The 13,513-nt window shown below is 39.5% G+C and overlaps 1 protein-coding gene and 1 long non-coding RNA gene across 6 annotated transcripts in view; one reads left to right on the forward strand and one right to left on the reverse strand.

The window, feature by feature from the left end:
- Positions 1–8,984, reverse strand: part of ANKRD42 (ankyrin repeat domain 42) — a 64,606-nt gene extending 55,622 nt beyond the window's left edge. For 4 of the 5 annotated variants that reach the window (XM_057316882.1, XM_057316883.1, XM_048217192.2 and 1 more), the window contains exons 1-2: positions 7,970–8,983; positions 4,252–4,415 (exon numbers count right to left, since the gene is read on the reverse strand). In XM_057316882.1, coding sequence (XP_057172865.1) covers positions 4,252–4,415; positions 7,970–8,027 — 222 coding nt within the window. In that variant the 5' untranslated portion in view covers positions 8,028–8,983. Of the gene's footprint in view, positions 1–4,251; positions 4,416–7,969 lie in introns of all 5 variants that reach the window. The other variant, XM_026518351.4, reaches the window with a different exon arrangement.
- A 70-nt stretch (positions 8,985–9,054) lies between these two features.
- LOC130544585 (uncharacterized) lies at positions 9,055–12,691 on the forward strand. The gene is made up of 2 exons (XR_008960990.1): positions 9,055–9,241; positions 10,217–12,691. It is a non-coding gene; the product is annotated as an uncharacterized LOC130544585 (long non-coding RNA).
- Positions 12,692–13,513: the final 822 nt, after the last annotated feature.

Below are 13,513 nucleotides of genomic sequence, written 5' to 3' on the forward strand. Positions count from 1 at the left end.
ATGGTTATCAGAGAAGAGGTGGGTGGGGAGTGACTGAAATAGGTGATGGGGATTAAAGAGTACACTTTTAAAAAATATATACATGGGCGCCTAGCTGGCTCTGTCAGTGGAGCATGTGACTCAGGGTTGTGAGTTCAAACCCAATGTTGGGTGTAGAAATTACTTTAAAAAATAAAATAAAATCTTCAGAGGTGCCTGGGCAGCTCAGTCAGTTAAGCATCTGCCTTCGGCCCAGGTCATGATCTCAGGGTCCTGGGATCAAGCCCAATATCGGGTTCCCTGCTCATTGGGGAGTCTGCTTCTCCCCCTTCTTCTGCCTCTCTCCCTGCTTCTGTGCACATGCTCGCTGTCTCTCAAATAAATAAAATCTTTTTTAAAAAATAAGAACAAAATCCTCAATAAAAATTAATATATGGGGATGCCTGGATGGCTCAGTCACTTAAGGGTCTGCCTTCAGCTCAGGTCATAATCCCAGGGTCCTGGGATCAAGTCCCACATGGGGCTCCTTGCTCAGTGGAGAGCCTATGTCTCCCACTCCCTCTGCTGCTCTCCCTGCTTGTACTCCCTCTCTCTCTCTCTCTGTCAAATAAATAAATCAAATCTTTAAAAACAATTTTTTATACATATACACACTCATAAAAATGTGTTAATTGAATTAAAGTTTTGTCTAATTCATGATGTTTGGGAAACAATTCAATTTCAAAGCTGTGGATAAAAATGAGTTATATGAAATTTAAATAAAACTATAAATATCTGTGTTTTGAGAATATAGTTTATAGTATATTTATATGCATTTTAATTTTGAATAATTTTAATCATTTTGTGTCCATGAATAAATATACAAATATTGATTCCTATCCACATATATGAAATACTATTGAATTTCCAATTTAACTTCAAAATGTGAAAGATGTAATACAACTGGAGAAAATGAAAAAAATATATACACAAAGAGACAATTATTTAAGAAAAAAAGAAGGAAAAGAAATTCTGGCAGTGAAAAATATATCTGAAGTAAAGTTTACCATGGGGGCTCAAGAACTGATTTCATCTGACAGAAGGAAAAAAACTGAAGTCTAATAAAGCAGTTTTTACCACTTGTTTATTTAGTGACTATTTCATATTACCAACATAAGTACCACAGTCTGAAGATATTTCAGAAAGGATAACAAAATGTAAAAGCATGAATGTAGTACTCAAGTAGAGAATTAGGAGATGATCTTTAAATGGGAAGGTAGAAAGGCACCAAAACCTTTTGGTTTAGATTTATTTTTGTCAAAATTCAACAACCATTTCTGGAATATCTGTTATACACTGTTCTAGTCACTTAAAATATAAATTTAATTCAATAAATTCAGCAATACAGCAAACATTTACTTAGAATCCAATATGTCAGACATTATGCCAGATGCTAGGACAAAAGAGGAATAAAACCCAAATGGTACCTTCAAAGAGCTCAAAATCTAAGAGGTTCAAAGTGATAAATTCAATGTGATATATACAAACAATTTTAAAAATATGTGTAAGATTTAGGGGTAGCTCCTAGGTAGCTTATTGGGGGATGTTAAGGGGGGAAACACAGAAGGCTTTGCCAAGTGGGTGCTGCCTGGCCTGGTTTTCAACCAGTAGGAAGAGATGAGACCAAGCAGATAAAACGGCATGAGTAAAGTCTATGGTAACATGAAACAGCAGCCTAGTGTCACCAGTACTACAGAGTAAAACAAGTATGATGGGAGATGAGGTTGGAGAGAGAAGTCCCTTCTAGTAAATATCTTACACTTTATTGTAACTTACAGGGGATAGAGTCACTACATGGACTTAAGAAAGGTTTCAAGTAACATCAGATATTAGTTTTAGAGGGATAACTTTACACTGACTATGAACTAAAGGTAGATGAGACAGAAAAGAAAATTAATTACATCTAACGCAGTGGCTAGGAGGATGGAGAGGACAAACTCAGGAGACAAAGGTGGAACAAAATCAAGGATCTAGTAATCAGTTTTCACTGTATCAATGTGCATTATGAAGTGCACCTTCAGACAAATGTTGATATGTGTTTTGCTTCCGGAAAAAATGGAGACAATGCAATAATGATGCAAAGTCATTAGCTGGAAAACTAAGAAAGGGAGGGAAAAGAATACTGGTTTAGTTTTAGACCAATTTGAGATCCTACCAGATGTGCCTGAGCTGTTGATCAAGCACCTGATACATAAGCTGGAGTTCAGGAGAGAAAGCAAATCGATGAATTATTATGTAGTAGTGATAAAGCCAAGGAACTCTAAAAGACTACCTAGACAGAGGATATGAAGTAGGAGAGAAAGGTCATTAGCAGAAGAATAAAAAATACCTATTTTTTAGAGCAGGCAGAGGATGTTAACCAAAGACAACTGAGAGTAATCAGAACGGCTGAAAGGATACCAGGAAAGAGAGAGGAACTCCATCCTATTTGAATATGGCAGAATAAGATCACTACTTCCTCCTCTCTTCAAAATCATAAAAAAAAAAGCAAGATAAGCAGGAAGAAAACCCCATCTTTGATGAAACTAGGAGACATCTGAAGCCACAGAACAGATGGGAAAGCTGCCAAAGTGTAGATCCAAAAGGGATGCGGAAGGAAACAGAAAACATACCCACCCAGGGTTATAAACTTGGAAAGAACCGTCAAGACACATTTCTCATAGGTGAAAGGAAGCCACTAAAAGGCCAAAGCAAAAATCCTTGTTTACAACAGTTCAAGGCGGGCACACAAACTAAAGTTATCAGTATAAAGTTACTGCTCTCAAACTAATATCTGATGTTACTTGAAACCTTTCTTAAGTCCTTGTTGTGACTCTATCCCTTATAGGATAAAGTTCAAGCTATTTAATATAATTCTCTGGACCCCATTTGGTTCCAAGAAGCAGAGAAGTCCAAAGAAACAAGAAATCACACAGAGAGACCATATTCATAGAAAGCAGTCTCTGTGGCAGGGGCAACAAGAAACTTTGTAGTTAACAGACCCACTGCAGCCCACAGGCTGAAGAAATGTAGTCACGCGTCTGCCTCCGGCTCAGGGCATGATCCCGGTGTTATGGGATCGAGCCCAACATCAGGCTCCTCTGCTATGAGTCTGCTTCTTCTCCCCCCACTCCCCCTGCTTGTGTTCCCTCTCTCGCTGGCTGTCTCTATCTCTGTCGAATAAATAAATAAAAATCTAAAAAAAAAAAAAAAAAAGAAATGTAGTCAGGAAAATAAGCTACACACAATCTCGAATCATGAAGAAAAAGTCCAGGTGGCTTTGCACACAACCCAAGAATAAGTTTTGCATAAAAATATTCACTAAGCACTGCCTGTACTAGCTAAAAATTGAAGCCAACTAAATAGCCATCAATCTATTCATCAGAAGATAAATTCTGATATTAGTCTAAAAACACATTATTATAACATGTCTGAACGAAATGGAGTACATAAATGTAACCACATAGTTAAGACTCAAAAATACGTTGTTGAAGACAAAAAGCTACAAGATGATACACATAGTATGATGTCATCTATATAAAATGTCATTAAAAACAATCATATAATCATATGTAATAACAACATAAAATATAGATGGGAATATTAAACACCATATTCAGGGTAATAGTTTTATCTCTGGAGTTGGAAGGAAAGGAATGGCACCTGAAAGGGGTGCTAAGGGACTTCAAATACAACTATAATATTCCATTTCTTTTCTAAAAATCTAAAATAACTATAGGAAAAATGTTAGGATTGACGGAACTAGATATTCATATGTTACCCTCTATAAGTTCCCCTCCATGCTTGCCTTTGGAATGCAGCCACACATTGTGAGGAATCACAAACCAGCCCAGGTGGAGAGACCGCACATAAAAGCCCACATTGAGAGGAATTAAGGTGCCCAATGTATAGCCAGCATCTTTCACCAGACATCTGCATGAACAAGCCTTCCAAAGACTCCAGACCCAGCATTTAAATCTTCTAGCTGAAGCCCCACACATCATGAAACAGGGACACGCTGTCCCTGAGATCCAAATTCCTAATTTACTTCTGAGCACAAATGGTCATATTATGCCACTTCCTTTTGGGATAATTTGTTATAAAGGCACAGTAACCAGAACAACTATTACAATGAAATGAAAAAGAATAATATTTCCAGTGCTTAGCATAAAGTCTCAGTCCTATCTGCTAAATTTTCAAAACTGCTCACAGCTGTAAACTTACGTCACTTTAATAATTTATACAGCTTCTTACCTCCAAACTTCCAGAATGTGCTGCCCAATGTAAAGGGGTAAACTTATGGAGAATGTCAACTTCATTAATGCTGGCTCCTCGTTCTATTATATCTGAAAGCTGCTTTACATCTCCAGCCCGTACTGCGTCATGTATGTTACCAAAATGCACCTTCTTCCGGGCACCTATTGAAAGTCAAATTGCTTAACATATATTACAAAACTTAAAAAAAAAAAAAAAGACAAAGCAATGATTCAACAGAAAGCACAAAATCACATTGGCTTTCCAAACAATTTATTACGAAGATGTTTGTGATTAACATCTCAATCAGACTTCCATTTCAGCTCGAACACGTTAAGAGCACAGAAGTTATCACTCCCATAGGTAGAGGAAAAGCTGAATAGACGGAAAATCAACAACTTTTCTTGGACTCATCAGAGAACCGAGGTCTCAGGGCCAGTTGCCTCCCTGAGTCTGGAGAGACACACAAATACAGAGAAACACAAACAAATTCAGCTTACCTGGAGCAAAAGCCACTGGAGCCATAAACTTCGAAGCACTGAAATGGTAATTTTGACAAACTGCTAGAGGCTGGGTGAGTATTCCTACAAGTGAGAAACTCTTTGGGGCCACATTTTCATAGATTTTACCACCACCACCACCACCCCAGGTAAATCCCATCAAGTTATCACTGTGAAAAGTCAAGAAGAATCACTTCATGTCTTTGGCAGGGAAAGGGGGAAAGTAACCATTCTGAAATACACCCAGTGCATTCTCCATAACAGAAGCCTACTCTCCAGTGATTTTACCAGAGTCTTACCTCACATAGGCTGATATATTCTATCAATCTATTTTTCTTATCCTTCTCATATGTACTACACTAAGAAAGGAATGGCAGGTCACAATGTTTACTTCATACACTCCAGTGGTCTTATATTTTATAATTTAATGTTCCAAACATCAAAACTACATTGTGACTGTGAAATATTTTAATGTGTACCTTAAGCCAGAAGCAACAAAGGTATCTAAGCATGAACAAACAGTTCCTGCAGGAGAAAGAAGTAGAGAGTTTAATCAAAGCATTTCCTAAACAAAAAGGCACGATTCCCGACCTCAAATTGTTTTCAAAAGAACTCACCAACATTTCTGGTAGATAATCTATGCAATCTATACTACTATTTATCTATGTGTATGTCCTTTCTCCACAACTCAAACGTTAATTTCTTGAGGGCTGGAATCATATCCTACACCATCCCTTAACAAAATGCTGCATGTTTTACTCAAAAATCCTTTCTGAGCATCTACCACATGCCAGGCAGTATAATATTGAATAAGGAAAAGGTTAAGGTATAGGCAGGGAAAGACTGGGAGCCCCTGGCTAGGCTCTGAGACTATTCCTGGCAGGTAGAAGCACTAAGACAGAGTGAACAGGATATAAGGAAACAGACCACCTGGCCTCGGATGCTCGGGAGTATTTTTCTTTGGCAGCTACAACGTATCATAGAAAATGACCAAACCTCAAAAAATTAAGTCATTAAGGGTGTTATCAATAGTCCTTGCTCAAACCAAGATAGCACAAAAATCTCAAGGCCACAAGTTTCCCGGTCAGTTCTCAATAAACGCCACTAAAAACCCTCGGTGGCAACTCTCTCACTCCTGAGAGCTTTTTCTGTATCCTTGCTTAACAAAACTCTACCACTTTGCTCACTCTCCTTTGTCCACAAGATTCATTCTTGGACTCCATGAGACAAGAACCTAGCTCTCACGCTTCAATATGATGGAAAATGGACATGGATTTAATACATTTTCTTTCCACCAACACTTTAAAATCTATTTGGATACATTCAGTAAAATAAAAAAAAAAAACTGACAGTAATGTCCTAAGAAAGTACAGGTAAAATTAAGACTTTGGAGGAGTAAACATTATAGCAAGACCTTGAAGAACAATTAAGATATACACATACAGGGAAGGGTGCAAGGAAGGGACCAAAAATAACCAAGCCACTTAATGTTTAATGATGTTAATCCCTTAGGTCAGACCTTCATTCTTCTCCTTTAAACTATTACTACAAGATCTACAAATGATGTTCTACTCACTCTAATCCATTTTATACGGAGATACTATCCTGATCACTTCATGCCTCTACTCCACTAACTGCTTCTGATTATCCAATGCTGGTCTAGAGAACAAAGTACAAACTCTCAGAATGACAATATATGCAATCCCATAATTTGGCTCCATCTAATTTTACAGTCTTTTTTCCCCACCCCATCCCATCCCATCCCAATTCATTCATTCATTCACCCATCCATCCACCCAACATTAATTTGGTGTCTACCATAAAGATAAAAAGATGAAGACAACGTGGTCTCTATCCTCAAAGAACTCACAGAAAGATACAAACACAAATCATAAAATAATATGGTAGGAGCAATGATAAATATTCATAAAAACTTATGGAAGCACAGAAGATGTCTAACGCAGTCAGTGCAGGAAGAAAGGGGAACAGAAAGGATTTCTGGGGAAGATAAGATCCAAAGTGAATCTTCAAGGATTAGCAGGAGTTTACCAGGTAAAATGGGGTCAGGGAAAGGCATCCTAGACAGCATGAACAGTAGGATGTGGTCAAGAAACCACAGACACACACACAAAAAAACCCCATCCTATTGCTGAAGGGGAACAAAAAGGCAAGACTAGAGACTCAGGAAGGCCATGTTAGAAAAAAGCTACAGTAGAGGTTGAAACCCTCAACTAAAAGAGTGGCAGTAGGAACAGAAAAGGAGACAGATTCAACAAACATGGAAATAGGATGAATTGAACTTGGATGCACACAGTGGGTGAAATAAGGAAGGAGAAATGGGATGACCTCAAGGTGTCTGGCTTAGTTACCTGAGTGGTGTGGTTCCATTAAGATAGCAGACACCAAAGGACAGAGAGGACATATGGATTCAAAATCCTATTTTGCACATGTTGATCTTGAGGTGCCAAAGGAAGAGTTCCAGAAGGGAGCTGTATATATGAGTCTGCAGCAGATCTCAGTGTTAGGTGTCTCTCAGTATTAGTTTTTTCTGATACCCATCCTCACCCCATACTGAAGCCAATGGCCCTCTACTCCCTTTACTCTTTATAATATTCATCACACTGGTTATTTGCTTAGTATTTATCTTTCTTCCTAGAAGGTAAGGAATGTGCCTGTCTTCTTTAGTGATTTAACCTTAAGATAGAACAAATAGTAGGCACTCAATAAATATTTACTGGATGATTGAGTAATGTAGATTTCACTAGGGTTTAAGTCCTAGTACATGACCAGAAAAAAAGCATCAGTGATGGCATTATCCAAGGGGGAAAAACAGCATTTAAGGGGAGGATGGAAGAAAAGTCATCTAAGGGAAAGGGAGAGGCAACACACCGTAAGGAAGAAAACCAGGTAAGTCTAAAGTCATCTCTACAGGGTCAAATGTGGCAGATAAGCCAAGGGTCCGTAATATTTAACTAGCGTTTACGCCAATCTGGGCAAGAAGTCTCAGGAATAGTGCAGGTGGAAAGAAAGAGAGGAAAGCTGAAGTGAAGGAGGACGGGAAACAAGTGAACTTTGGGACCCACTTAAAATAGATCAACTAAGGGAAATTAGGAGTCGCCGCTGAGAAAGGAAACTGCCAGAAAGGGCCAACGCTGATGTGGGTGAAGTGAGAAAAGCAGAGTGGCAGAGACAAGGGCAAGCGAAGTAGTCTGACTCACACGGGGTTGCAGTCTCCCTCGAGGAGGTGGAGAGGCCTGAATCGGACACCCCTGGCATGGTGCGATCCCTCGGACTCTGGGGAGGACTCGAGTCCAGGCCCCCGCTGCTGCGGCGATCTTCACTTGCTGTCACCCACGAGCCACTGCAGCGGCTGCCTTCTTCGTCGTCGCTGAGACCGGGGACCTGGTCCTCCCTGGTTTTCTCCCAGGAGCTCCCGCAGCGGAAACCCTGGTCTACGCTTTCTCTCTCCCAGAAGCCACGGAGGCAGCGGCTGGCGTCTACGCTGACGCTCACCCCGGAGGAGTCGCTGGCCTCGTAGCCGCGGTCTTCACTTACTCCCTCCCAGGAATTACTGAGGCTGTGGCCGCCATCGACACTCGCTTCCTCCCAAGAGCCACTGAGGCGGCGTCTGCAGTAGTCACTGCCTCTCTCCCCGGAGTCGCTGGGTTGGGGGCCCGGGACTTCTCTGACACCCTCCCAAGAATCACTGAAGCAGAGGCCGCGGTCTTCTCTGACCAGTCCCTCACAGTCACTAGTTTGGTGGCTCCCGACTTCACTTAAATTCACGTCGCTGCTGCTGAAGCCTTGGTCTCCTCTTACTCTCTCCCAGGACCTGCTGTGACGGCGGCCACCATCTCCCGTAACTCTCTCCCGAGAGACACTGCCCAGGTCTTCATTGACTCTTCTCGAGTCACTGCGGGAGAAACCGATGTCTTCACTTAGTCTTCTTGTAGAGCCCCTACAGAGGTGACCGCCGCCTTCACGAATTCTTTCCCTGTCTTCGCTGGGACTGAAGTCCTGGTCTTCGCTAACTCTTTCCCTTAACTGGCCGCCGCGTTGACCATGTCGGCCGTTTATCCTCCACACGCGATGACTACCGAGGCGGCCGCCGTCTTCGGTTGCTACTCCCCGCGAGTCGCTCTGGCGGCGGCCGCCGTAGGCTGGTACCCTCTCCTCCGAGTTGCTTTCCAGCGTCCCGACTCCAGCCACCGGTTGGAGGGGCGCTGGAGGCGTTGTCTTGGAAACGGGTAAACTTCCGGCGTGCTGCGGTCATTTCCACTTCCTCACGGCCTTGCGACACTTCCGGCCTCCTCTCCACCTTTTTCAAGGCTTCGCCTCTAGAGAAATCAGAGGGTGGTAAGGACCGGTATGTAAAATTCGGCACGGTCTTACGTCCAGCGTATCTAGGCCCTGTCTCTCTAATGGCCTAGCATCCATCGCGCTTTCCATGCCTCAGCGACGCAGGTGGAGGTTCCAGAACTGCAGTTTGCGTAGGTGACCTGTGTGGCGCGGGCCGGGTGGGGCCTTTCTTCGTCCTTGGCAAACCTAGTATTATTTTTCAGTGCTTGTTGGAACATTGGAGGGAATATGTTCTTACCCTAGCATTTCATAGGTATGGAGAAAGACCCAGAGGAAAAGTGAGCAGCTGCAGCCAATTTCATTATTGAATGCTTATTAGTGCCAGGCTTTGGGGTAATTGCTTGGTACTTAATTTTCAGAATAATTTTGTAAGGTAGGTGTTGTCCCTGGTTTGTAGGTGAGGCGATTCAAGGTATCAGTAAGTCGCTAAGGACGAACAGGTAAGTTGTGGAGCCAGTATAAGCACAGGTCAAAAGACTGCCTCAGGGTTCCTGACTCCCAACTCCAAGGTTCCTTTACATGTAAAATGTTAACTTTCAGCAGTTTGGCCCATATCTTTTTCTCCAACCTTATTGCTTAACGTGTATTCTTCCATTCACTCTTTATTGTAAATAGGGGAGGGGCACACCTGGCTCTCTCATTTGGTAGAGTATTTGACTCTTGATCTCAGGGTGGTGAGTTCCAGCCCCACATTGGGTGTGGAGACTGCTTAGAAAAGAAAAATGAAAATACATGGGCGGAATTTACTGCTAGCAGCAGAAAATAGAGAAATTAGAATTCTCTGCCCGCCAAGGGTATATCACCCACCTTAATTCCCTTTCACCCTGGTTTGGTTTTTCTTTTTTTTTTTCCCCCCATACTTTCTTTGCCACAGGTTTTGTTCTTAAACAAGTTTGGGAAATTCCCCTGACCCTATCTTACCTTTCTTGAAGTACAGTAAATTGACTTTCTTTAACTTCCATAGCCTCTTGTAATATTGGTAATTCTAATAATTGCCATTTGCTGAATTCATGGGAGTCTGACACTGTACCAAGTACTTTATACTAGTTTTGTTATTTAATCCTTAATATAACCTACTAGAACAGTATTACTCTTCCTTTTTACAGATAGAGACAGAAAGCACCAAAGTTAATTGAAGATTCAGCTAGTAAGTATTAAGTACCTGAATTAGGTGTCCAACCTAGATTTTTGATTTTGCTGGACATACTTCTCAAAGTCTCTGAATTTCCACAGCCTCTATCAGACCACTCACCACATTATATTAAAAATAACCTATTTAACAGCTGATCCTCACCCCGACTCCCCAAGGGCTCTGAACTTCTGGAAGGTAGGGACTGTATCATTATTCATCTTGGTGTTCCTGACATTTGGAATACTTAGTTCAAGGGGAGGGCTTAGTAGCTGTGGTGTGGGTTAGGAGGTGGCTTGATGATCAGTTGTTTGTCTGGTGGATGAACTGATAGAATGAAAATCATCTGTTTTACAGTTGGGAGGGAATTTGGGATTAGTCATCCCAATCCCCTTATTTTTAGAAATGGGGCAACTGAGGTGTTTGTCATACAAGATGTCTATTGAGTTATTAATAGGAGCCAGTTTCTATGCTAAATGATTTGCAAATAGTTTCAGACTTAATCTGTATTATTATTTCTGTTTTTACAGATGAAGAAACTGCTCACATTTGGCCAAGATCCCATAAGTAGGAGGTGGGAAATTGGAACCCACTCTGACTCCAAATTAATACAGAGTTTGTAGCCACTTACATAATAATGGTAAAGGCTTCATTTGTAGCTATGTTGTATGGATAAATTCACTGAGTGTCAGCACACCTTGAAGGATGCACAAATGGCAGGAAGGATCAGAAAAGAAAACCGAAATAGCAGAGAAGCAGAAAAAATAAAATCTCCTAAAATAAAACTTAAAGGGATTAAAAATAAAAACAGATATTAATGAAATAGGAAATAAAATTGATAATAGCTTCTGTTTGAAAAGAACAATAAATAGACACTTAGCAAATGTAAAGGAAGAAAGGAAAGAATATAATATTTGGAAACAAAGAGAACATATTACAGATAGGAGGAACTTCCAAAATTAGAAGTGAATCTAGAATAGCCTTATCCTAATAATCTTGAAAATTGACTTGGACAATTTTCTAGGAAAATACAGATTTCAAAAAATTGGCTCAAGAGTTAGAGAACCTTAATAAACTGATAATCATGAAAGAATGCCCTATATATTCCTGACAAAAGTCACCAGGAACAAAGCATAGAGAAGAATGGAGTATGTCCCAACTATGAAAGGAGCATAACCATAGCAGAATCTAAGTAAAATAAAACATAGCTCAGTCTCACTTAAGAATACTCATGCAAAAAACCTAAGGAAACTATGAAGGCAACAGTGCATTTAGGAAATAATGTCATAACCAAGTTGGGTTAATCCTACCAGTACAAGGATAGTCAATGTTAGACAAGTAAGGAAAATTTTCTACATTGGTAGATAAAGGAAAAAACTATATGACCTTAATTGATACCGAAAAAGCACTTGAAAAGTAGCATCTATTACTAAATTTTTAAAAAATACAATTTATATTAAGCAAGTAACAAAGGGGAACTTGCTTAACTGGATGAAGGGTATTAACCAGAAATAAACAGCACACTTAATGTCATGATCCAGGTGTATATCTCCTGTCATTCATACAATTCAGCATTGTTCTGAGAATTTTGGATCCGGTATAATAGTAATAAGCAAGATAAATAAGGTTGAAATTGGAAAGGAAGAAAGTCTATAAGACAACATTGTCAGGAAGATGGTAAGCTCTAAGCAACATACAGAAGATTTTTTATAAACTAGATATAATCAACTTTTAAATGTAAAGAATTCACATTAGCAGCAACAATGGTGAAACATTCTAGAAATCTATCAAGAAATAAGCAAAACCTACATTAAAAAACCATAAAACTTTATTTATGGATGTTACAGAAGATAGAATGGAAAGATATGCTGTGTCACTAGATGAGTAAGCTCAGTGTTGTAAACATAAGATTCTCCTCTGATTACAAATTTGTTGCATTTCACGTAAAAATTCTAACAGTTTTTAGTGGGAATCAACAAGATGATTTTTTATCTGGAAGAATGTAGATGCAAGATTAACCAAAATGTTTTTTAAAAAAGTAGAATGAGAACTCACACAAATACCCATCAGAACTACAAAGCTAGGGTGTTTATAACATGGAGGTACTGGAATAGGACTGGACAAATAGTGGAACAAACTAAAATTCAGAAATAACCCCATGTATACATTTATTATAGAGGTGGCATTTCAAACAAATGTAAGCTCTTCATATTCATATGCAAAAATTTCAGAAAGATACTAACAAAGTGCTAGAAGAAAATACAGAATTTTTTTTTATATATCTTAGGAAAGCCTTCCTAAGCTATACAAACCCCAAAGATCACAGAGGAAAAAAACCATAAACATTTAAAAGACTACAGGATACATTACCATGAAGTTTGAGACCAGAGGTAGACAATGCTTATTATCAAGTCTGAAAAAGAGTAACTCTAGAAAAACTAATGAGCAAAAAGCATGATTAAAAATAGCAAAAGCAAGTACACCTGAAACTAATGAATGTCATATGTCAACTATACTTCAATTTGGAAAAAAAAGTGCAAAATAACAAAAAATTTTTTTAAAGATTTTATTTATTTGACAGAGATAGAGACAGCCAGTGAGAGAGGGAACAAAAGCAAAGGGAGTGGGAGAGGAAGAAGCAGGCTCCCAGCGGAGGAGCCTGATGTGGGGCTTGATCCCAGAACACCAGGATCACGCCCTGAGCCAAAGGCAGACGCTTAACGACTGAGCCACCCAGGCGCCCCTAACAAAATTTTCTTAAACTCATTGAGAAAGAATGCTCTTTGCACATCACTATGATAAAAACTAAAAGATGGATAATGAGTATTGGAAGAGTTCTGAAGCCCCTGCTGGTGAGAGAACAAATTGGTACATTACCCTTGAGTCAGGAACTATCCAGTTGTAAACTCTTCAAAATAACATTCTTTTCGTAGGATAGTCATTACAACATGTAGTTGTAAATAGTTCTAAATAATTAGATACTTGAATATCCATCAGTGAAAGAATGGCTAAATTATGCTACATTCCTATGAAATACTACGCAGTTGTAGAAATGAGATCTACATCATTAACATGGAAAAAGAGTAAATGAAAAAAGTATGTATGCAATCTCATTTAGTATTTTAAAATTTCTTTGTAAAATTTTTTTCAAAGAATCTATAGAAGATTAATTCATACTTTATAGAACAAGAAAGATGTGAAAGAGACTTTATTCTCTATATTACTTGATTCTTTAAGTTTCACAAAAATTCTAAGTAAAAATACAGAAGCACAG

The sequence above is a fragment of the Ursus arctos genome, unplaced genomic scaffold (genome assembly GCF_023065955.2).
Source record: "Ursus arctos isolate Adak ecotype North America unplaced genomic scaffold, UrsArc2.0 scaffold_22, whole genome shotgun sequence".
NCBI lineage: Eukaryota > Metazoa > Chordata > Mammalia > Carnivora > Ursidae > Ursus > Ursus arctos.